Raw genomic sequence first — 22,681 nt, forward strand, 5'->3', positions numbered from 1 at the left:
ATTATTCTTCATTTATTTTTCATTCATTTTTCATTATATTTTATGGTGTTTCTTTTGCTTTAACTTTCAAATTTTCTTCCATTTCCCATTGTTTGTCTTACACATTGGATATTTTAACAGTGTATATAGCAGGATATATAGAGAAAGAAAGCAAAAGATTTAAAGGATAGATTTGTTTCTATGGATATCCTTGATCTTTATCAAATTCTATCCTTATTTTAAAGTAACCTCTCAGGAATCATTTAGTTGTAAATTAGTTTATAGTTAATCGATTAAGCCTTTAATATCTGCTTAATTTCTTCCGCGTTCTTCTTATTTTCAACCTTTTTGTTTCATACAAGTGCGAAGTTAGATGAATATTATATTGTATTATGTAACTACTATTTCTCATAATTTGTGTATTTTCTATGATTCTTCTTACAAAATGCAGCAATATTTATTGTTTAATCTTATTGAACATTTATTCTTCTCTATGACTTGTACGAGGTAAGCTGCTGGTATGTATCATCGTTTGAGAATCTTACATCACATACAGTACTCTTCGTTATATTTTCTCCTTGTGATTATATTAAACTATTGTTATACAGAAACTTTTGAGACATTTTAGAGACATTTCATGATAAACATTTTTTTATGAGTCAGAAGTGCCTGTAAGGTTTGAAGGTAAAACTATTTCTTTTTTGTTTTCCTTTAGGTATATTTTTTTAGACAGATGTATAGTCAACTCCAAGACGGATACATAAACTTATAGTATTTAGTATCCCAAGGTTATTCAAGCTCGTTGTTACATAAATTCAAAAAAATAACATTAAGTACAATCGCTGTGTACAAGTATTGGGTCGCCCAGAAAGTTCGTTCCGATTTACGTTTCAATTCGATATACATTTATTGAATTATATAGGTGTCATTTTGTTCCACCACCTTTCCCCATCTTTCACGCAACTTGAATATTCCATCCTTCCAGAATCTCTTAGGTTTTTCGGCGAAAAACTTTTCAATATGATCTTTCATGTCGACCAAATTCCTCAAAGATCGGAACGAACTTTCCTGGTGATCCAATACAAATATTTTCCTGATCTTCCTGATCTTTCCCTACATAAGACAATATCTAAAAAATAAAACAATTAAATATTATAATAACTTATTTTATTCACACATAGTTTTTAAACCCACTTTTAATATTTTCAATACAAAAAGATATAAATATGAACAAGTAGTATTAAAAACTAATGATAGTATATTGAAACAGGTAATAATGAGTTGATAATAACTCATATGATATACATACAGAAACATTTCTTTATTATATATCTCATAATATAGAAGGAAATTTAATTCTAGTATCTTTATATAAAATTAATAAAGCAAACAAAACAAATGATACATTTAAGGCAGTGAATTTAATATTAATGAATAAATATTAATCTTTGTTTTAGTATGAAATTATTATATATTAATATTTCTTTAAAATTAGTAATAAAAATATTAATTAAATAACATGTACCATTAATTTATGATAGTAAAATATTATATAACGTAATGTTGGAAGAAGGAAGCTAATTTTAGCACGTAGTAGGCCTTCAGGAAACATTAACACACTTTTTAAATTCTCAGAATTACTTTTTTTATGGTAAAAATTATTAGGCCTATTGACTATATTGAAGTGTCTCGATATTAATATAATATTCAGTCTTATGTTGCCTTTCTACTATTTTTCTCATCAATATTTTATTTCTCATAAACGTATGCAAAAGCTTCTGAAAGTAATGAATATGTTAAAATAAATTTAATGTCAGTATCATAACAAAATAAAAATGACAATAAAATTTATATGTCTTACTTTGAAAAATCGCTACTTTTTTCTATAATATGTTCAAATTCAGCAAAGCTAAGTGCACCATCATCATCCAAATCTGCTTCATCAAGTATATATTGGAGAACCTGTTGCATATCTGTCTCGTTTAATCTTTGTGGAGCAGTAAGTCTATCTACAACTTGTCTTAAATCTCCAATACCAAGCATATCATCTCCATCAAAATCTGTATACAATATAATTCAATCAATAGATTAAATTTATAAAGAAACTGACAAATAAGATTTAAATATTACCAAATATTCTGAAAGCATGTTCTGCTTTTACAGCTTTTGGAGCTGCGTCACTAAAAACAGACATCATGTCTAAAAAATCTTCAAACGTACAATCTCCATCTTGACTAGAACTAAAAACTTTACAAATCCGGTCTCCGAAAGGATTTGCTCTTAATTCAGGATATTGTAAGATTTTAGACATTGGAAGTTTTGCATTTCTATTATGACCAACCTTCTCTGGAGCAAGTGCTTTAAACTTTTGATGTGCACTGTCATACAAAATCAAAATTTCACACATGAATTAGTGACTTTCAATATATAGACTGTTAGTTTAAATACAGAAATATGAAAAGTTGCTAATAATACATAATAATACATAAGAGTATAAGAACTGTTCTTAATTCTATGATCATAATAACTATATAGGAATAACCACAATCATAAAATTATTGATATTTTATTGCATGTTCTGTATGTACGTGTCTATGATATAATTAATAAAATATTGAACATTAATGGTTCTTAGATATAATAAATACAAATGTTGTATGCCTGAGGGTAAAATATTTTTACAAAATAATCAGAATAACAAAAAATATTTGTATTTGAAATACGTATAAAATACCACATTAAAAGAGATCTATTCTTCATTTTGAAACATATATGTAAAATACAAAAGTAAATCTGTTTTCCATTTTTCATAAATACATTCAAATACATTACATCGAAAGATTAAAAATCTAAAGTAATATCTATATTATTATTGTAAAAAACAGAATATAAATAGCTATGCATCTTCCTTTTTCTCATATTAAATAAACCAATGTGTTAGAATAATCATTGTATATTCCTAACTATTACAAGAAGCTATTAAATAGATATTATTTAAATTATTTAAGTATACTTACTGCAGAACTTCTTTTTTCGTAAAATATGTCAAATCCTATAATATAAGATAAGATTAAATAATTAAACAAAATTTATGGATATTGAATTATTAAGAAGAACCAAATACCTGGTAATCTTGTAACTCTTCTTCAGAAAATTGACTTTTACCTACTCCCATCTTTCATGGAACTCAACAAATTAATTTACTATCCTCTACACAATTACTAATCAATAATATTTATTTTTTCAAAGCATTAGATTTATGATTTCCTATATTAATGTTATGCTTGTCTTTAGCGCCTCAAACGATCGATAAATTTCTTTTATCTAAAGAGAATACTATTCATCTGCAGATAATACAAGATGATATCCACAATGAATAAATATACTGTTTTTTAAATAAATATCGATTAATATCGTATAACAGGAATCTGAACATATCAATTTCGTTACTACAAATTGGTTTATGTGAAAGATATGAAAATTATTATTTAAATTTAAGATAATTCATGTATATTCATTTACATATACACACTGATATTTTAGATATAAGTCAATACATCTTAAGATTGTATTCAAATCATATTGAAATTTCTATACATTGTTATGTATAATATAGTATCTATAATTACGTAAAAATAGTTTACTTATTCAATTGTAACAAATATATACATTTTTTAATACAGTTACAATTAATATGAGAGCCTTATTTGAAAGATTTTTACATTGAACAATTCAAATTATTCGAATATTTAAAATTTGTCTGTTTTAATCGTCCTTTGCTTATTTCGGTCTGATTGGTTCCAATATAGGGACCTGTGTCATACTTGTTGTGTTGGTTTGTAGTTACGTTGGAATAGTTACAGTTGGTTATACACAATGGCAAGTTGGATTTGCGCCATTTGTCAAAGTTCATTATAATTTCTGTGCAATTTGTGTTTTTTTTTGTTTCTATTTTCTGTATTATATGATGTAAACACTAATCGTCAAATCTTTCCTTATAACTTGTACAACTTAAAATACTTCGTGCCAAAGTTATTTCTAAATTATATAAAGTGCAGTGACATAAATATTGAATAAAATAAAAGAAGGTTAAGAATCGGTTTATTGTAACATTGTAACCTATATAATTTGCTTTTTCTTCGGTTAGTTATTAGTGGACCTAATTTGTTCTATTTAATTACACTAAGTTCAATTATTATAGTTCTATTCATTTCTATTTGTATTGCAGTCTGAATTAACAGCCAGTTTGTAAGAAGACATTGTGACATGGTTCAACAATATCAATCACCTGTTCGGGTGTATAAGCATCCTTTTCCGCTCGTAATGATGGTGCGTTTGTTGTATATTTTTTTATTTCATTATCATTATTTATAGCAACCTATATTACTTTTTAACTTACTGAATTACATTTAGTTCACGCTATATCATGTATATGATGTGTATATTATGTACATATTATGTGTAGTAAGGATTATATTACGTGTGTACATATGCAAATTAATAAAATGAACTATACATAATTTCAAAATTTGGAATTAGAAAACATGAATGCGTTATGTCGTATGAAGTTTGTTAATAATTTATAGTTTGTGTGGATTAAAATGTTATATTACCGCTGTATATAGTTACTTACAAAACTGAACATATACACAATATAGAAATCTGTATGGTTTAAATAACATGACAAATAAAGAGATCTTTTTGTAAATAAAATTGGTTGTAGGCATATGTTAGTAATTAATCATTCAATAAAAGCATAAGAATTATATTAATATAATTTTATTCACTGAAATAATCAAGATATAAAAATAGTATTTGCTACTACATAGCCTCATAATGCTATAAAATTCTTTGTGCGTATGATTGTGAGACCTGTATAAATAGACCTTTTTTAAATAATTATTTGATCTTGTGTAAATTGAATATATTAATTTTAACATTATTGAGAAATATTACATTATTCTATAAATTTTGGTTACAAATCTTTTTGCAATTCCCAACAGTTTGTTCTATTTGTTATAGAAATGTATGGTTCCTTTTATGCTGTCCTATTACTATAAGCGTCATTTTGTGGTATCCAAAACAGTTTCCATTGAAATAATTTCCTTACTTTTCAATAGCATATCAATTGTTAATGTTTTTCATTTTAGAAGTAATTTTAATTTACCTGATTATATATTCTCCATTCGTTTTAGTTATAACATTTTTCTTTCCTTGTTGAGTCTTATTGTACAATGTCTAATTGTATCTATAAATATAATATATGTATTTCTTATCTTTCGTATAGTAGTGTAAGCTCTATTTATTATGTCTTACAGATTTGCGCTGAAAGTATAATTTTATCATTAATTTTCATGTTGAAATGTTAGTCTCTGGTTTGTTTAAAGCCATAATGCAAACTTTTATTAATACGTAAACAAACAGAAATGATTATTGAACATAACATAGCGTAAGTTAAATATATATTTTGGTGCTTTAGAAAATGCAGTTTTTAAGTAACTCTATCTATATAACAATCAATTCAATTTTTGGCAATAAAATGTACATATCATTTTATTTTAATGAATAAGATCATATTAATATAGCTGTATATAGTATTAGGTTATCCCAAAAACTCAAGGTTGTCCCAATAGAACAAACTGGATCATACCTAATTCAGTAAAATAATATAAACAAAAAATGTTGTGCATCTATTATTTCCTTGTATTTTCTTGTAAAACAAAAGAAACTTTTGGGACTACCTAATAATTAATACCTTGAAGATATTAAAGATGTAGTTGATTCATTCATGCTATATAGTATTTCTATTATAAATTATTTACTATTTACATTATGCTAAAAATGCATGTTAAAATACAACTTATTTTGAAATAATTACATTGTTTTAATAAAAAAGAATTTCAGACGAGCATGAACAAAATAATTGATTTTATTTCATTTATATATGTTTAATAGTGTTGATATAAAGATCTTTATAAATGCCTATTAACTAGTAAATTAAATTTATTTTGAAGAATAGGTAATTCTATTTTAATGTAATTTTTAAATTACAAATATTTTGTAATGCACATTTATAAAAATGTTACAAATAATTAAATTAAAATAATTTGTAATGCACATTTATAATACATTGCATTTAATAGCATACACACATATGTAGTATATAGTGCTCTATATTCATCATCATCCTAGGTTAAAACCGAACTTATATTTTTAATTTTATAGTATATTAGGCTGCATGGAAGAATTTATGTGCATCTACTATAATGCCTTTCATTATAGAAACGATGTATATTCTATTCAAATTATTTATTTATTTATAGCACGGTTTACACATGTGATAACATTATTATTAATGTCGTTATAACATAAATGTATTTTATATATTTTTCACACATTTTAGTTTGCCTTTATTGTCTGTTTTGTAATATAAATAATATTTTCCCTTCTTTCTAACTGCTGAAACATCTAATTCTTATATTGATACAATATATTATTATATTATATATTATAGTTATCTGGTACAGTAACCTCTATATATTTAAATATACATACTATGGATATATTTCAATATTGTATTATATTATTATATTATAGTTATATTGATACAATAACCTTTATCAATAGTGCATATATTTAAATATACATATCATGGATGTATTCCAATATAATTGAATGTATTTAGCTACATTATAGATATTATTTTCCTAATAAGAATATGTAACCTTCAGTTTTGATATATCCAAAATGTTTGTGATAATTTATAATTAGTATTATATATATCGTTGTGCAATTCAACACCATCTTGTCAAATATTATAACAGGTTTAGTATATCATATTTGAGAATTGTTGGTTAGTAAATATATTTGACTATTAGTTGCCATCATGGAATATAATAATTGAATAGTAGTATTACCAACAGAGGTGTGCAAGAACCCGAAAATATCGGGTCGGATCAGGTCGAGAAATTTTTTCGGGATTGGATCCGGCCCCGAAAGTATCGTGAGACTCGAGACAGTCTCGAGAACCCGGACGATATTTCTAACGACTAGCTATATAGTGCTTGCCCATTCTATAATAAAGCTAGTTGCAAAACATTGTTTGAAAACGTTGTTTTCGAAATTGTCGGGAATTCCAATATTTTCGAGTCTCGAAATACTTTCGGGAACCGACCCGATCTCTGCTCGACCTGTTTCGAACATCGGGTACCCGCACATCTTTACTTAATGAGTGCTGGACGTAGAATTTTCAATTTTTCGTGCATTTCTTCGATATACTGGTAGTATATTTCAGCTGTGATAGTCTCTTTTAAAATGAGTCATGAAGTACTCCAGTTATATTCCACTAATTGTTAACAATATCTTCCGAGGATAAAGTGACAAGGTTTCGAAGCATGAACAGTCAACTGATCTTTATCGAATCACTGCGAAGATCTCTTTCGATTATCGTAAAGAACTTACTTTTCAATGTTGATAGTAATGCGATTAAAAAATGGCTCTCAATTACATGTGATTAATAACGACGAGTACACATTCAATCACTGCAGCCCATATCTTGACATTTTTTCACATGACGCGACACGGCGTCTCGTCGGTACGAGACACGAACGGCTCGCAGTGTATCGGACATAATTTTTCGACATCTACTTTAAACGGATTCATTGAAAGTAAGTTATTCTTCACAAATTTTCGTTTCGTTCTGAGGTTCAAGGTCAACTGAAGGTCACCTTATTGTAGGTAGTTGAATACGTCCTCTTAGCGGCTGCAACGAAATGTAAAAAATATATAAGATAACTGTTAAAAAACTCAAGATCATCTTGATTTCTTAGATACTATAAGGCATCAACAAAACACAATGTATTCATCTGATCAAAATTCTTAAATACAATAAATTTCACTTCAAACATTTTTTGATAAAATCAGTAGATAACACAAGTTATTTCGAACGATAGTTTTTACTGACCCTGTGTACATATATACTATATATGTTTATATTATAAATATGTACATGACATTACTAATTAATAGAATGTGATATAGAAATAAAATGATCTTGCAAATCTTAAGGACGTGAGATATTGAATGCGAAACAGTTGAGTAATAAGTAATAAGTTTAAACTTCTTAAAATATCTATAAATATTACAAAATTAAATATCTCAAATACATATAAGTACTATCGACTTGTATTTGATGTTTATGAAAATTTTTTCCTTTTGTATTTTTAAGCGAATTCTATTAATCTATTATATTATTTCTATCAGCAGTTTAAAATTTTTTATTTAATTCTGAAAATCGAATCGATACAGTGCATTAATATCATATTGGCGAGACATTTTATATGTGTAACTTGTAATTAACCAAAATTCGAATATTAAAAATTCGTCGAAAAAAGAGAAATGTCATTTACATATCTTGCATATTTTAGAATTTCTTCAGTTTAAATATTCACATTTATATATGCACATGCATTCTTGTATTTACTTCATTTTCAGTTTAATTTTTAAACGAATGCTATAGAGTGCATCTGTTATTTTCAAGAATAATACGTTTACGGGTACACATCATAAAAAAAGTAAGGATATTTCTAATAATTTTGCAATATTCCTTGTTTTGGTACGTCACACATACAGTTTCAGGTGTTTAATTTAGAGCTAATTAATCCTTCAAAGACAGTAACAAAAAGTAGAATACCATTTAAATTGCATTTCACTATATCTCATTTACTCTCATTGATTCTCACTCTCATCATCAATTCAGATCCAAGAAAGCAAGCGGCAAGTAAGAGCAGACAATTCCTGACGTACCTGATACCTCCCTCGTTAACTGTCGTGGTGCGAGCTTGCAAGCTCCTGAGGCTGCGACAGCTATGTTAGGCATCAACGAACAGTGGACATATCTCAGTAAGCAAATCAGAATATGAAACTGTCACAAACAATGCATGAAAAATTTGAAAATTGTTATACAATTACCTTCGTAAATGAGCTTCTGGTGAACGGTATTTTGTACTTCAAATTATTGACATTGATAATAGTGTTATATCAAACTTATAATTATCATATTCTCTCATATGCTGTGTGCAAAGATACAGGATGGGATGTCTATATAAAGAGAGATTACGGACATAAAAGATAAATATTGAAACTGAAGTATTTTTATGTACTAAGATGTCAAAAAAATAGTTAAAATTTTTAAAAATCCAATTTGGAAATTTTGTAAACATAAACGAAGATTATTTTTAAAAAATGTAAAACAGTGAGGATAAACATATTTATTGTTCGTTTCTAAAGCGATACATAATCTTGAATTTAGAAATGAAATTTTGCCTTGTAAGAATAGTGGTGTGAAATACTTTCTGCATTCACAAGTTAATTAGGTAATTATTTAAAAAAATGGAGCCCCAATTCTAGTTTTATTGGATTTCGGATATGTTACAGAGGGGAGGACCCTGAGTCCTGAGTAACACGTACTTCGTCCGAGGCGTGGGATCATCGTAATTCAAAAGTTAGATTAGGTTAGATTTTTTGGAGAATCTGGACGCTCGGCCCCCATATATAACAACCTAAACTAATCATACCGCTATTAGGATAGCAATTCTATTGAGGTAAATGTAATGTAAAAAGTACCATTTTCTTTTTGTCACAACTTTTGAACCACGAACGTCCCATGCCTTGGACAAAGTGTATGTTATTCAGGACTCAGAATCCTCTCCTCTACAACATATCCGAGATTCAACAAAATCGGAATTGAAGCTCCCTTTCTATATAATTACCGTTAATTATTCTGTTATGACTCGTTAAACTCATAACCAGTACTGTTTGGAACCAGCCTTGATCAATTTTAAATTAGAGAAGGAGTGACATAGTAATATTAGAAATACAGTAATACCTCGATACTTGCCGGACACGATGTTCCTTCTAATTTCAACGTCTTCATCCCCAATATTGCGGGGAGTTCCGCTCAAGGAGTCTTGGTGTTCCCTTTGACATATTACAAAGCTCAACGGCTAAGTAGTATAATTTGATCCGAATTCAAATGTTAATGAGACGATACTAATTCAATAATGAAAATTTTTTATCTTTGACTTTTTTTAAATTAAACTTTTCCTAGTGTATTTGTGATACTTTTCTAATTATAGTAAGATGAAATACGATACATCTTAAATCACATTTACATACATACTTAACAAGCAAAAAAAAAGTTAATTTTATTAAATAAGCAATAAATAAATATATCGTTATTTTAATCAGAAAAACTTTAGAATTACACCGATGAAAGTTCTATTCAACAAAAATAAAAAATCAACATTTCATTGTTGCATTAACATTGTTTAACTAACCGATACGTTTCTTTTTGTCAATCTCTTTCTTTTTCACTCGCGCTGTTCTTCACTACGTTTGGCAAAACAACGGGTCGTACCAGTATTTATTGTTAAAATCAAAATAATTGGCGATCGTGTGTCTCGGCTTTCCGGCAATTATCAAGACATTTATTGTATTATTTACTAAAATTTACCTTAAACTGTACGGTTATCTATTCCACTTCATAATTAACTTTATGGCCCAATTTCTTTTTTTAGTAGTTTGTGCTAATCATATGCCTAGGAAAAAAATCAGAAAGTGTATAAAAACTGAAGTTGACCAGTTTGAGTTCTAAGAGATTTAACTATCATATGAAAATATTGTAGCAATGAAGTACATTGCTATTTACTTGGGGAAAGAACGAATTAGATAGTGTTTAGGATTATTTGCTATTTTTACCAAAAACTTGATCAATTTACTAATATGTGCCCCTGTTTTACTATTTAATTTTGTGTTTTATATTTTACGGATTTTGCATGAACTATTAATGTCAACGTATAACTGTTATATAAGTTCTCACAAATGTTAATTTTGTTTGTAGGCATATGAACGCAGATTTCCTACTTGTCCAAAAATTCCTGTTTTTGTCGGTTGCGAGATAGTTTCAGATGAAGAAAGTAAAAATGGCTCAATTAGAATAACAGAACGACGCTGTAAATTAAATGTTGAAGCACCATATATTTTAAAAAAGGTATGTATGTAAATATTTGTATATGTTTAATATAGCATGTAGTTGTTTTTCTGTAGTTTTTCTATATCGGATGATATAGGCTGGCTGGGTCAAGTAATTTTTCTATTCTTCTCATAGATGGAATGGATGATATGGAGCGTTCTTGTTTTTTTATGGATTGTTTCGGTGTCTTTTTCCTCTTTCTTATTGATTCTGAAAGTTTAAAGATTAAGTCGCTTAATTGTATCCACCGGAAGTGAGAATCTTCTCACGATATCAATAGCGGTCTTTTAATCCCGATTTTATTTATACTTGGTTTTTCTGTTTTGTCGGTTTGATGTCTTTTAATGTTCTAGGAAATTTGGAGGAGATTTGGACTTGTGGTAGTCTGAAAACTATCTAGAGCTACTATTCTCGTTTGTGTTGTTGTTATTTTGGGCATCGTTTAGCAATGTATCTCTTCTGTTTGAAACCGTTCTGCTACCCTGAAAATTTTGTTTTCAGTGAACGACCTTCGTATGATTTTAGCATCCTCTGGGTATACATAAACTTGTCTCAAGCTAAGTATATGTGAAAATTCGGGATCAGAGATTCCTACTTTTAAATATGTTGTTTTCAACCAAAGTTTTATGTTGTGTTTTTTAAATATCCTGGATTGTACAGTTGGAGATTATTGGTGCAATGTTCAAAAGTATGATCCGATGTGGGACCAATGTCTATGTTCTTATTATTCGTTGTTATAGACCTATACAGGGTGGTTGGTAACTGGTGGTACAAGCGGAAAGGGGGTGATTCTACGCGAAAAAACAAGCCGAAAATATAGAATAGAAATTTTTCGTTTGAGGCTTTGTTTTCGAGAAAATCGACTTTGAATTTTCGCTCGGTACGCGTGCGGTACGTTGTAACGGATCTCACTGTAGATCGTTGTCTCGATAGAAAAATTAAAAAAAAAAAAAATTAAAAAAAAAATTTTTATTCTATATTTTCGACTCCTTTTTTCGCGTAGAATCACCCCCTTTCCGTTTGTACCTCCAGTTACCAACCACCCTGTATTTCGATGTTTGGTTTATAAGGGTCAATTTTTTGTACAAGTACATGCAAACTCTTTTGTTCGAAATTCAATAAATATTTTATTGATTTAGGTCCTATTATATTTCCGATGGCTCAAGCATATTCTTTGATTATGGCTTGATCCTTAGTTGGTGCGTATTCATATTTTATGACATTCACGTAGGAGGTTTTCGGTTCAGTTTCGGTTCATGATTTGGGTTCTTTGCTCAGTGATCGACTAGGTGAGATTCCTGTACTCATAGATATCACGTATGTATTGGTTCTCTGTTTCTAGCATGATAATATGTATGGTATACGTATATAGGAGCCAAGAGTCAGTTGGTGTAGTGGTATTGATATTATTACCACTATCCTAGTATCACTAATATTAGCACCATTTCTTTCGCTGCCACTATCACTTGCTTCCGGATGGCACATACTGGAGATACGTGATATTGTCAAATATGTCCTATCGCGATGGAAGCCAAGGCAAGATTGTTAAGGATGTTATTTGCGTAGTTTATAGGTTAAACTTAAAAAAAATATTTAGTATATGCGCATACATAGATTATCTAAATAATTTGTTAATTTATATGAATAAAAATGTGCTTTAGAAAAATGTTATTTGATCGCAAAAAAGATATCTGATCATTTTATAGTTGGGTCACCTCCTTAATCGCAATGAGATGTTTCAAGAAATGTAAAATAATCTAAAATATAACAGTAGTACTATTTCGTCGAGCAATCTACATAACAATTGATTATCACTTCAAATATGTAAAACTTATATGCTTTTTATTCATAAGAGTAAGAGTAAGATACATTTTTTAATAATGTACATATAAAACACCAAACATTACATTTATAAGAAATTTAACCGATATGTTTTCGTTCTTCCCTAGAAATTTTTACTCTTGTCATTTGTTTCAGATCATTGGAGTAGATTTTGTATACTTTATTCAAAGGAATGTTTTAAATAGACGAAATAGCGTTCTAGAAATAGAAGCGTATAATGAAAGTTTTTCATCTAGAGTATCGGTTATCGAAAAGTGCAGATATTTTGTAAGTATTTAGCATAATTTAATCATTATTTGACATTTTTATTGCTATTTCTAACATATTTTGTTTCTGTATATAATATGTCGTATTTATAATTTATGAAAAAATGATATATGATGTAATTAAAGAACTTAATTTGGTTAAACAGAGTAAGTTCTACAACAAACATTTCATAAATAAATGATTTGTATAAAAGTTACAAAAAGAATTTCTTCAATAATTTATCTTTAACAACAGTTCAATATATGTAGCTAGGAACATATTTAGTGAATTGCTTGTGTTTTGGTTTAAAATAGAAAATCTGTAAAATTTAAGAACAATTTTCTATTTAATAATCCACAAAATACCTAATCCTAATTATTATATTAACGGTACTGCTTTGCCGTACCGGTATATTTAGCACGCGTATTTAATTATGTATCTATCAAAGAAGAGAATTATTATGAAATTAGTGAAATAGTAACAGAATAGATAAATGTTTAACTTTAACTAAACTTCTTTCCATTTCCCTTTCATATTTATTTAATTAAAAGCTAATTGGTTAAACTTTTATTAAACTAATTAAAACATTCTGTTTGAAAATAAACTTCCTTCCAACGATTTAGATTTTAAATGAGTCGAGTATTACGATTTTAATGTATATTTTACTATTAAGTGTATTATTTATGAATGTGATTATATTTTTTCTGCCTAAAGCGATCATTTGCTATTCATGGTTGCTTCGAGACTTTTATTCCTGGCGATGAATAGAATACGTTGCAATAACAAATTTTTAACCTTGAAATTGATGCTCAAGGTCAATTTTTAACGAACCATTTTTACAAATCTCCACTGTCCCAGAGGTGTAGAATCACGCTATGGTGTTTTTTTTATACTTACTTTTTATAAACCCTTTTGTACACCAGCGTTATAATACTATATGTGTCATTATGATATTTCGACCTTATTCTACTTTATTGTTAACCTTCTGTAAACCTTTGATTTTTGGAAAAATAATTTTTAAATTTTTTAAAAATTATTTCAGAGTGATATTTCAATAAAAAAGTTTCTTGTCTTCATATTACTTGTTATGTAATATGAATCATTAAAACGAGTCATGTTATTTAAATAAAAAAAAATATTACTCCTTCTGTTCTACCGTATACTATGGATGAATAAAAATCAACTCGAAATCTATATACTGAATTGAGAGTGGAATCGATTAAGAAATACTTTACTGTTGTATGATGGGAGCCTTTAATAGTCGCACTAAACCTGACATTTTTAAATCAGTTCCATTTATGACAAGACACGTCTATGTGTTTACCTTCGTTCATACATTAGTATAATATTGTAGTATCGTGGACGAGGGGCCTGGGGCGGGGGGTTGTCGTGCGAATTATAAACAAGCTGTTGTTGAGCATGTTCATGATGGGGCTTAAACAATAGATATGAGGCTAAGACAAAAGACAAAAGGTTGCTAAGGGACATAAACGAATTAACAGCAGTATGAGTTGAGAAGCCAGAGAGTGCGAATTGTGTTGTCGAGATAGTGTTGTTAGCGTTGTTGAGAGAGAGTTGAATCTGTGTTGACAAGAGTTGTTAATTAATTATAATACGTTGTTACGATTAGTTCATGTTAAACAACCATTGTTTTCTGTTTAATCCATTTATTATTAATAAATTAATTATTATATTTACGATACTACAATATTAAGACATTTACAGAAAATAAGGTAAATGTAAAAACTTAGTGGGGATGTATTAGAGCATTTAGAATTATTATTTCATTTAGACTCTTGGAATAAAAAGAATCTGTATATTGTATGTTATAATGTAAAAATCTAATCAATTGTATATAATATCTTCTCTCTATGACCGATGAAAGTTGGCATTTGTATTATTACACTTCCCATTGTATTTATTATTCTTTGATGTCATGAATTTCATAAATGAAGTCACGAATCAGATTCAGAGTTTTAGTAAATATCGAACCAAATATTGTAACTAGTCTTCGCAATTTTAAACGCGTACCGATAAGCCCTGGGATCTGTCACTCTCTCGAATTTTGTAAGTGCCAACGGCTATGGTTACATATTTATTAACATTCGGACGTCCAAGATGTACGTTCGCTCTGGCGACATCCGCTGCTTTCATCGCTTGCGATAAATTCGAATTGCGTATTTGCCTACGTCCTCGCTCTTACAAGTCGTGAACCCATTGTGCTATTTGTTTCCCTATAAAATTTGAAGACCTTGTTTGTGCTAATGGTCATTGCAATAAAACGAAGCCGCCTGGCGGATTAGAAGAAGAAGAAGATCTACGCCTCATTGACTTCCACACACATCCCGCCATTCTCGTTCCTAACTTACATTCTCAGCGTCAAAACTATTATCGCGCTATCGAACATTTTGGAGTCCTTCGAGCTGGATCGGCAAGAGCGACGAAGAATCCAGACATCATGGACAAGCTCATCCAAAAGATTTGGCTTATGGCTCGTAAGATGCTGTGTCTTGTAGAGAATTGCAAGAAAGTGAGCTAGCCTAACCTGGTTTGGGCAAGGCTCGGCTGGAGAGCCTGAGAAAATCTTGGGAGTGAAATTACCTCTATTCCGCTAAGGAGGAGTTTCTGTCGATCGAGGACACGTATTGGGCAACACAAGATTACCTCAGTGGCGTGATTACATCTACTAAGACGTCTCCAACGCAGGACACGGGTGGCCGGGACCAGTTGTCGCACATCGCCGTTCCACCCTTCTTAGGAAAGTACGCCGATTGGCCCGGTTTTGGTGATGTTTTTCAGACCCTTATGAGAGGAAACGAGTAGGTCAATTTCAAAATGGGGGAACGTTGTAAAAACATTATGATACAAGCATGTTATCGTGCAGAAGCTCTTGTCTGATTTCATGACGTTACCCCCCACCCTGTCGAAGAGCTAACTGGTGAACTCTCTCGACTTCGTGATATAATAAACCGTTTTATTGCGATGCTTGCGAATCAGGGCTCACAGACCAAATAATGAAAGAATCTTCTTATCTTCGTCATCACGCAGAGATTGGACAAGAAGATTCTCAAGGAGTAGAAATTCTTCTTAGACCTCCCACCTGCTCCGAACTCGAAACGTCCCTCGAGGCCCGCATTCGATTTTTGGAAGCCGTTTACACCATAATTAACGTGACCTATCACACCCAATTTCGAACCCAGGCCTTGTACGTCATACACGCGCGCCTGCTTCGGTGGGCCAAGCCGAGCGATGCCCGATGTACGGAGCTCAGCACGCGCTATATCGTTGCTCTGCATTTAACACGTTGCATGTGACACAACATCGCAGCATCGTAGAACGCATCATTCGTGATTACGGGAGAAGGGCCCAAGCGTTCACTAACGTCGACCCGGTGACGACACACAACTGCCTCGCGCGTTCAGCACAGAGTGCGTCGCTGGCGGTACTGACAACAACACTTACGGCCATCGTCACGGTTCAGTTCAGGCGATTCTGCATGCGCTCATGCGCTCCCTGACCAAGGATCCGAAGTATTGTTCGTTTTCGAAGCCTCGTGTAGACTCTGTGTGTTCTGAAACATGTGTTTACCGCTGTTAATGGCCTCGATTCGGCACCCCGGTTCGGCAGTCCGGTCGGTGATTAGAGAGTCGGATATCCGTTGACGATCCTATTATTTTACACCCTTTGATTATTGGACATATTGCTGGAAACGGCATATAATAAGAAGATTCTATCTGTATGTTATCAGTTTGCCACATCAAAACTAATGAACATGGTATATTTACAGGTTCATCCTGAAAATCCAGAATGGACGTGTTTTGAACAAACTGCAAGTTTAGATATTAAAAACTTCTTTGGTTTTGAAAACTCAATGGAAAAATTAGCGATGAAACAATATGCTCAAAATATTGCAAAGGTAATACTCTTTTCACTAAATCCTTTTTCGGTAACTTTTATTATTTAAATGAAAGGTTACTAATAAAAATCATTACAGGGCAAGGAGATAATTGAATACTTCATAAATCAATTAAAAGAAGAGGGTATCGTATATGTACCTCCATGGGAGGATCCAAATGATATATCTGAGAAAAATGAAGGGTAAGTTTGAATAAGTGTGTTTTCAGATTGATATAAATTATTAAATCGTTCAAAAAGAAGAAAACACACAGTAATGATAATTTTATAAACTTTATTATATAAATAGATAGGAATGTTTTTAATGAATTGAATAACAAAAATAATTTTGGTTAACTAAGTTACACACATCCTATAATGTTGCTTAGTTAGTTATTTGGGTTGCCTTATATTCGCTTTGTGTAATGACTACCAGAGGTCAGAGATATTTTGGTTGACTTTTAAATATCAATAACTACTAAACACAATCTCAAATGTAACTTTTTTATTCTCTAGTTCTGTGCTACTTTAGCTTGTAAGAAACTCTTTCAATTTTACGTCATCTTTTATAAAATAACCTGCATAATTGGAAGATCAAACGAATTTACCTGTAAGTGAAGTACGATCGCAATTATATGAAGAACCTCGATCGAAGAAATTACTAATACAGTCACGAGGCTCTTCATATAATTTCGATTGAACTTTATTCAAAGCAAGTCTGTGTGATCGCCCAATTAGATTTCATTCGCCTTGTTTTCGAGATTACCTATGTAGTTATTCAGAGAAAAAGTACAATTTTAAATGCAAGAATTTTATTATTATAGTACCGCTTTTTTATAATCTTTGATACAATCTTTTATCTTAAAATACTCTTAACCTCCTTATAACCATTGTTTAATTATAAACGACTATATCACTCTTGTAACAAACTCGTAATTATCTGACAATGTAGGCCTATTATAGAATCTGGCGAACGTCTGAAAGCTTACCGATTTTCCTGCAGTTCGCCTAATCATGTTAAGATCCAGTCTGTTCGACCATTCTTGGAGAGATGCGTTCGCCGTAGATCGCGTCAACGAGAGTCGTAAATTCTCGTTACGATTCGACAATCGACGCCACGAATTGGTCGATTTCCTATTTCGATTAGGATATTAGAGATGGTTGACAGATCATAACACTGAAGTAACAGGTTATAATATATACTTTATTCCAAAAATAGAAGTGAGGACAAGGAGATCATTAGGATCCGTGGAGATCGGCGTTAATGGTCGGGAATTAGGAATTGCTTCGATCTCAACGATAAGGGTATTAAAATCTTCTCTTCCACCATGACCAACTAACGCCTGTACAGGATCTACACTCCGCAGGGAGGATTCGCTTTTGCGAGTCTATGGGGGCTGGCAAACCCACGTTCCCGCAGCCAGGGAGGACCGTCGGGACAAGCGTCCCGCTTACGTGAGTCCTCTATGTACACCGCAAGGAAGGTTGCTGTGGTGTAAGACTAAGTCTTCCCCACGGAGCCTTGGGTAGTAGCGCACCCACGATCCTGAAGCCAAGGGTGAGACCGTCGGGAGAGCCGCCGAGGTACATTTCCTCAACTCCCGCTTACGTGAGTTTCATCTGGGTCTGACTGCACGGCGAGCAGGTAAGCCGTGCAGCAGAGACGTGGCGGTACATCCACAGGCGCGGTCCCACCGTTGACAATGAACGGTACCACGGGCGGTCGAGTGTTAGCCCAGAGGGCGTAGCGAACCCTCGGCTCGGCCAATTATGGGTATGGACTCGTGGTGGCAGTGGTTGTGGCCAAATGCTGGCAAGAGGGCCGATTTAAGGGGGACATGGTTCCTCCGAATGGCCTTCGGCGGGTGAGCAGCGTCCCACCTGCTCCGGATACCGTCCCGAGAAGACGGAAGGGCTTGGAAAGCGCCCCGTTCGACCTGAGCCGAGTGAGCCTCCTGCGGGCGATTATTTGAGGTAACCCGGTACTCGGTACCGTGTGCGCTGGTTGGGCGTATCCCAACTCCGATGGCTTCTAGGGTTGCCCGGGTGCTGTATAGATTCTATATCTGAGGAAAGCATCCGACACCAGAAACCACACTACATGTACAGGATCTACATTATCTCCAGGAATCCGTAACTGGTAAAGCAGCGAAATGTGCTCGATCATTAAACACCGCTGAAGCTAGTTATACAGACGTTATCGCCGCCCTCAAGGATAGATTCGATTATCCACGACAAACTTGTCCACGTCACTTGTTTGCGATGCTATCCTAAATTGATCAAAAAGATACCGGAAACCTTAGCAAATTTAATCGACACTATCAAACATCATCTCAGCGCACTGAAAAACTTAGGTGACCCTGTCACGTCAAACACCATTATCATAGGACTCTTCCTTTCCAAATTAAACCAAGACTCCGTTTAACAACGGGAACTCACCATACCCAACAAAGAAATGCTTCCGTACACTCATTTATTAGACTTCCTGGGAATAAAGTACTGTACCTGTACCATAACAACATCCATGGCAACTCCGACAAGACGAGCGCCAGAACCACATTATCCTTTACGACAAGGCGATCCATGGGGGCACGCATTCACCGCTGCACACTCTCCGTCGACATGTCCACTCTGCCAGGGATCACACGGAATGTGAGCCTGCGACACCTTCAGACAAAATCAGTCAACGAAAGTCAAAGTCGTCAAGAAAGCATCCTTGTGCATCAATTGCCTAGGGAAATGGCACTTGGTTTTTCATCACCCTGCTGGATTCTGTTGCTTGTGCGGAAATCGTCATCACGCGCTTTTGCATCGGGACGAAGCTCACGTCAAGAATCGGCCGATCACAATCTGCCGAACATTCAATCGATCACCTACACCTTTTTCAACACCTTCTTCAACACCTTCTTCAACACATGCTTCGACACCTCCTCCGACATCGCCATCTTTCGACACCGCCACGTGTTCGGAAAATCCTAAGACCCTTATCCAGTCTGCAACGACGAAGAAGACAATGACTGCGAAAATCGACGACTGCTAGAAGAACCGAATCACCAACAACCTTCACATCAGAATCACTATATAACGGCCTATTAGTCACGGCCCAAATCAATATATTAAATGACAAAACACAATCAGTCCGCTGTAGAGCACTGCTCGACGCTGGTTCTAGCATGAATTTCGTGACCGAAAAGCTGGCAAACTCACTTGAGCTCACGCAAAGGAAATGTTCGGTTCCCATTGGAGTCCTCGACACCTTATCAACGACTGCTAGACGTTACACAACGGTCACAATCAACTCCACGGACGGCACATACCCACGCACACTGATGTTCCTGATTATCCCAACCATATCGACATTGATCCTAGATAAACCTATAGATCGATCGACAATCCAAATACCTAGGAATCTCCAATGAGCCGATCCAAGATTCCATATACCAGCCCTGATCGATGTCGTATTGAGCGCGGGATCCACACTCGCGTCGCTGTGTGCCGGTCAAATAAAATTTAATTATTCTAAAAACCCCGATCTGCGTCTGCAGAAAACGTGTTTCGAATGGGTCATCAGGGGAGCCCAGTCTTCCATTCAACGGTAAATATCTTTCACGCGTCCACGACGGATCTATAGATGGATCTCACACGCTTCTGGGAAATTGACGAAGAACCATCAACGAAACATCTGTCAGCAACTTCAGTCTCACAACAACACAAATGCCACCTTCGGGAAGCTTCCTCGCGAAGCACATGCACACAGGCCTTCAGTTGCCGACGAGGCTGCATGAGTCTTATTGAATGAGTCAAGGAAATTGACGTATCAACCACGCCCTTTATCAATACCGACTTAATTCATCTGCTAACTGTCTGAGCCTCAATCAGCGCCACAAATAAGCTATTCTCACATGACCTCTTACAGATTTAGCGATATGTATATATTTTACTAACACCGAAGCCACACATAAATAGGATCTTAGAGTAGAATAGGACTTAGGAAGGACTAAAAGTTGCTTCAGAAATTTTGATTTCTAACCTTTTTCTCTAGGCGTCGCATAAATATTGGATAGCTTTATACTCCTCGCCCATTTTGTCTGATTTTGATTTAACGTGAGACATGTGAAACAATTTTCTATTGAGGTGTAGAATGTGAAAGGTACCAAATGAATACTTGACGTATTAATGTATCAATGGCGTTTATTAAAGTTACGAGGGGGGCTTGTTACTGGCGCGTGTTACCTGGACTGGACTCGGATTGTTGCCTGGTACTCACCGTCGACTCGACTTGACTGCTCACTTGCGACTTTCTGTGTGTCGAGCTTTCCTCGTTTCCCTCTTTTATATGTGTTATGTTCTATTTAGTCGCCGACGAGAAGGTATTAACCACTAGATTCACAATTTAAATTAATTTTTGCTTTCATTTCTCAAAAATACTTGTTATTACTGAAAATTCTCAACGCGAGAATTGATTGTAATTTTAATAAATAAATAAAAAAAAAAAAAAATACTTGTTCAATTTATGGATACTGAAACGCTTTAACTTATTAACTAAAGTTTACTGTTTGATTTGTGGACAGTGCAATGCTCCAATGCTCTTCTTTTTTAATTCTGAACGTTGTGATCTCTAGCAGACAGGATGGGGGATTGCATGAGTAATCTTGAGAACGAGATAGATAAAATATCTTTATATTTTAAATATATTTTTTTTATATTTTATATTTTAAAACGTATTATCTAATAATAGATGACGATTATGTGTACAATAAAACCTCGAACAGTTGTTTGACTATTCATATTTAATTTGAATTAGCAAGATATATGTATTTAAGTTAAGGGGGTATTCTGGTCTAGAGGCATGAATTTCGGGCGAGTTTTGAAGCTCTGTACAAGCGAAACAAAAAATATTTTTGCTATCCTTCTTTTTAGCATTTGTTTATTGATATTTCGAGATTACGTAATATTATTAGGCTGTGAACATAGAACCACCAGAGGACAGTAAGCGGTAAGCGGCAAAATTAACATTTGGAGCATTGGCATTGGTTGTACCATCGTTTATTTTTTCGCTTACTGCTCGATATGTTCGCGGTTTTATGCATTTATTATTTTTTATGTTTAGAGATATTGCAAAAAGTCAAGAATCTCTTGTTCCAGAAGAAACTTATTCTTGTGCGGACAACAAATTACAAAATAGAGGTATGTTATATTTTTCTCTGTTATTATATGTAATATTTATAAATTTAGCTAATGGCTTTGAAAAACAAAATGTTAGAAAGAATGTAGATCTTAATACAATTAAAATTTGATAAGAAATAACTGTAAACAAAAAATGTATGGTCGTAAAAACTTTGTAAATTTAATTTTATTAATTATTTTACTTAAATGAGATTATTCACGCATGAGACAAAATCAATACAATTTGGAAGAAGATACATAAAAATTGCGACAAGTAGTGATCCTTTTGAATAAATGGAGAGTTTTCTATAAGCCATTAAACGTAAAATTATGGTAAATTTACCATTGTAACAAATGAAAATAATTTCCTTACAGGTGAAGATGGTAATAGTACATTATATTCCAAAAAACTTTCTTTATATTTGAATAGTCTTGGAACTACGGAAATCATTGTTTTTAATTTTGTTCCCTTAGAGTTTACAAGAACTTCCGTTTCTATATACAACTTAAACTAACGTATTT

The 22,681-nt window shown here is 32.6% G+C and overlaps 2 protein-coding genes across 4 annotated transcripts in view; one reads left to right on the forward strand and one right to left on the reverse strand.

Annotated features, from left to right (window-relative positions):
* Positions 1–1,478: 1,478 nt before the first annotated feature.
* LOC117215389 (calcium and integrin-binding protein 1-like) lies at positions 1,479–3,486 on the reverse strand. The gene is made up of 5 exons (XM_033461778.1): positions 3,104–3,486; positions 2,997–3,031; positions 2,110–2,357; positions 1,841–2,039; positions 1,479–1,757 (listed from the first exon to the last, which is right to left on the reverse strand). Exons 1-5 carry the CDS (start codon positions 3,152–3,154, stop codon positions 1,736–1,738), a joined length of 555 nt encoding a protein of 184 aa, XP_033317669.1. The 5' UTR covers positions 3,155–3,486; the 3' UTR covers positions 1,479–1,735.
* Positions 3,487–3,853: 367 nt separating this feature from the next.
* The window catches only part of LOC117215387 (protein real-time), a 50,895-nt gene continuing 32,067 nt past the window's right edge, over positions 3,854–22,681 (forward strand). For 2 of the 3 annotated variants that reach the window (XM_033461771.1, XM_033461772.1), the window contains exons 1-7: positions 3,854–4,121; positions 4,208–4,308; positions 10,880–11,029; positions 12,989–13,120; positions 16,887–17,015; positions 17,094–17,197; positions 22,104–22,180. In XM_033461771.1, coding sequence (XP_033317662.1) covers positions 4,246–4,308; positions 10,880–11,029; positions 12,989–13,120; positions 16,887–17,015; positions 17,094–17,197; positions 22,104–22,180 — 655 coding nt within the window. In that variant the 5' untranslated portion in view covers positions 3,854–4,121; positions 4,208–4,245. Of the gene's footprint in view, positions 4,122–4,207; positions 4,309–10,879; positions 11,030–12,520; positions 12,548–12,988; positions 13,121–16,886; positions 17,016–17,093; positions 17,198–22,103; positions 22,181–22,681 lie in introns of those variants that run through there. The other variant, XM_033461773.1, reaches the window with a different exon arrangement.

The sequence above is a fragment of the Bombus bifarius genome, unplaced genomic scaffold, assembly GCF_011952205.1.
Source record: "Bombus bifarius isolate JDL3187 unplaced genomic scaffold, Bbif_JDL3187 scf7180000009565, whole genome shotgun sequence".
Classification (NCBI taxonomy): Eukaryota; Metazoa; Arthropoda; class Insecta; order Hymenoptera; family Apidae; genus Bombus; species Bombus bifarius.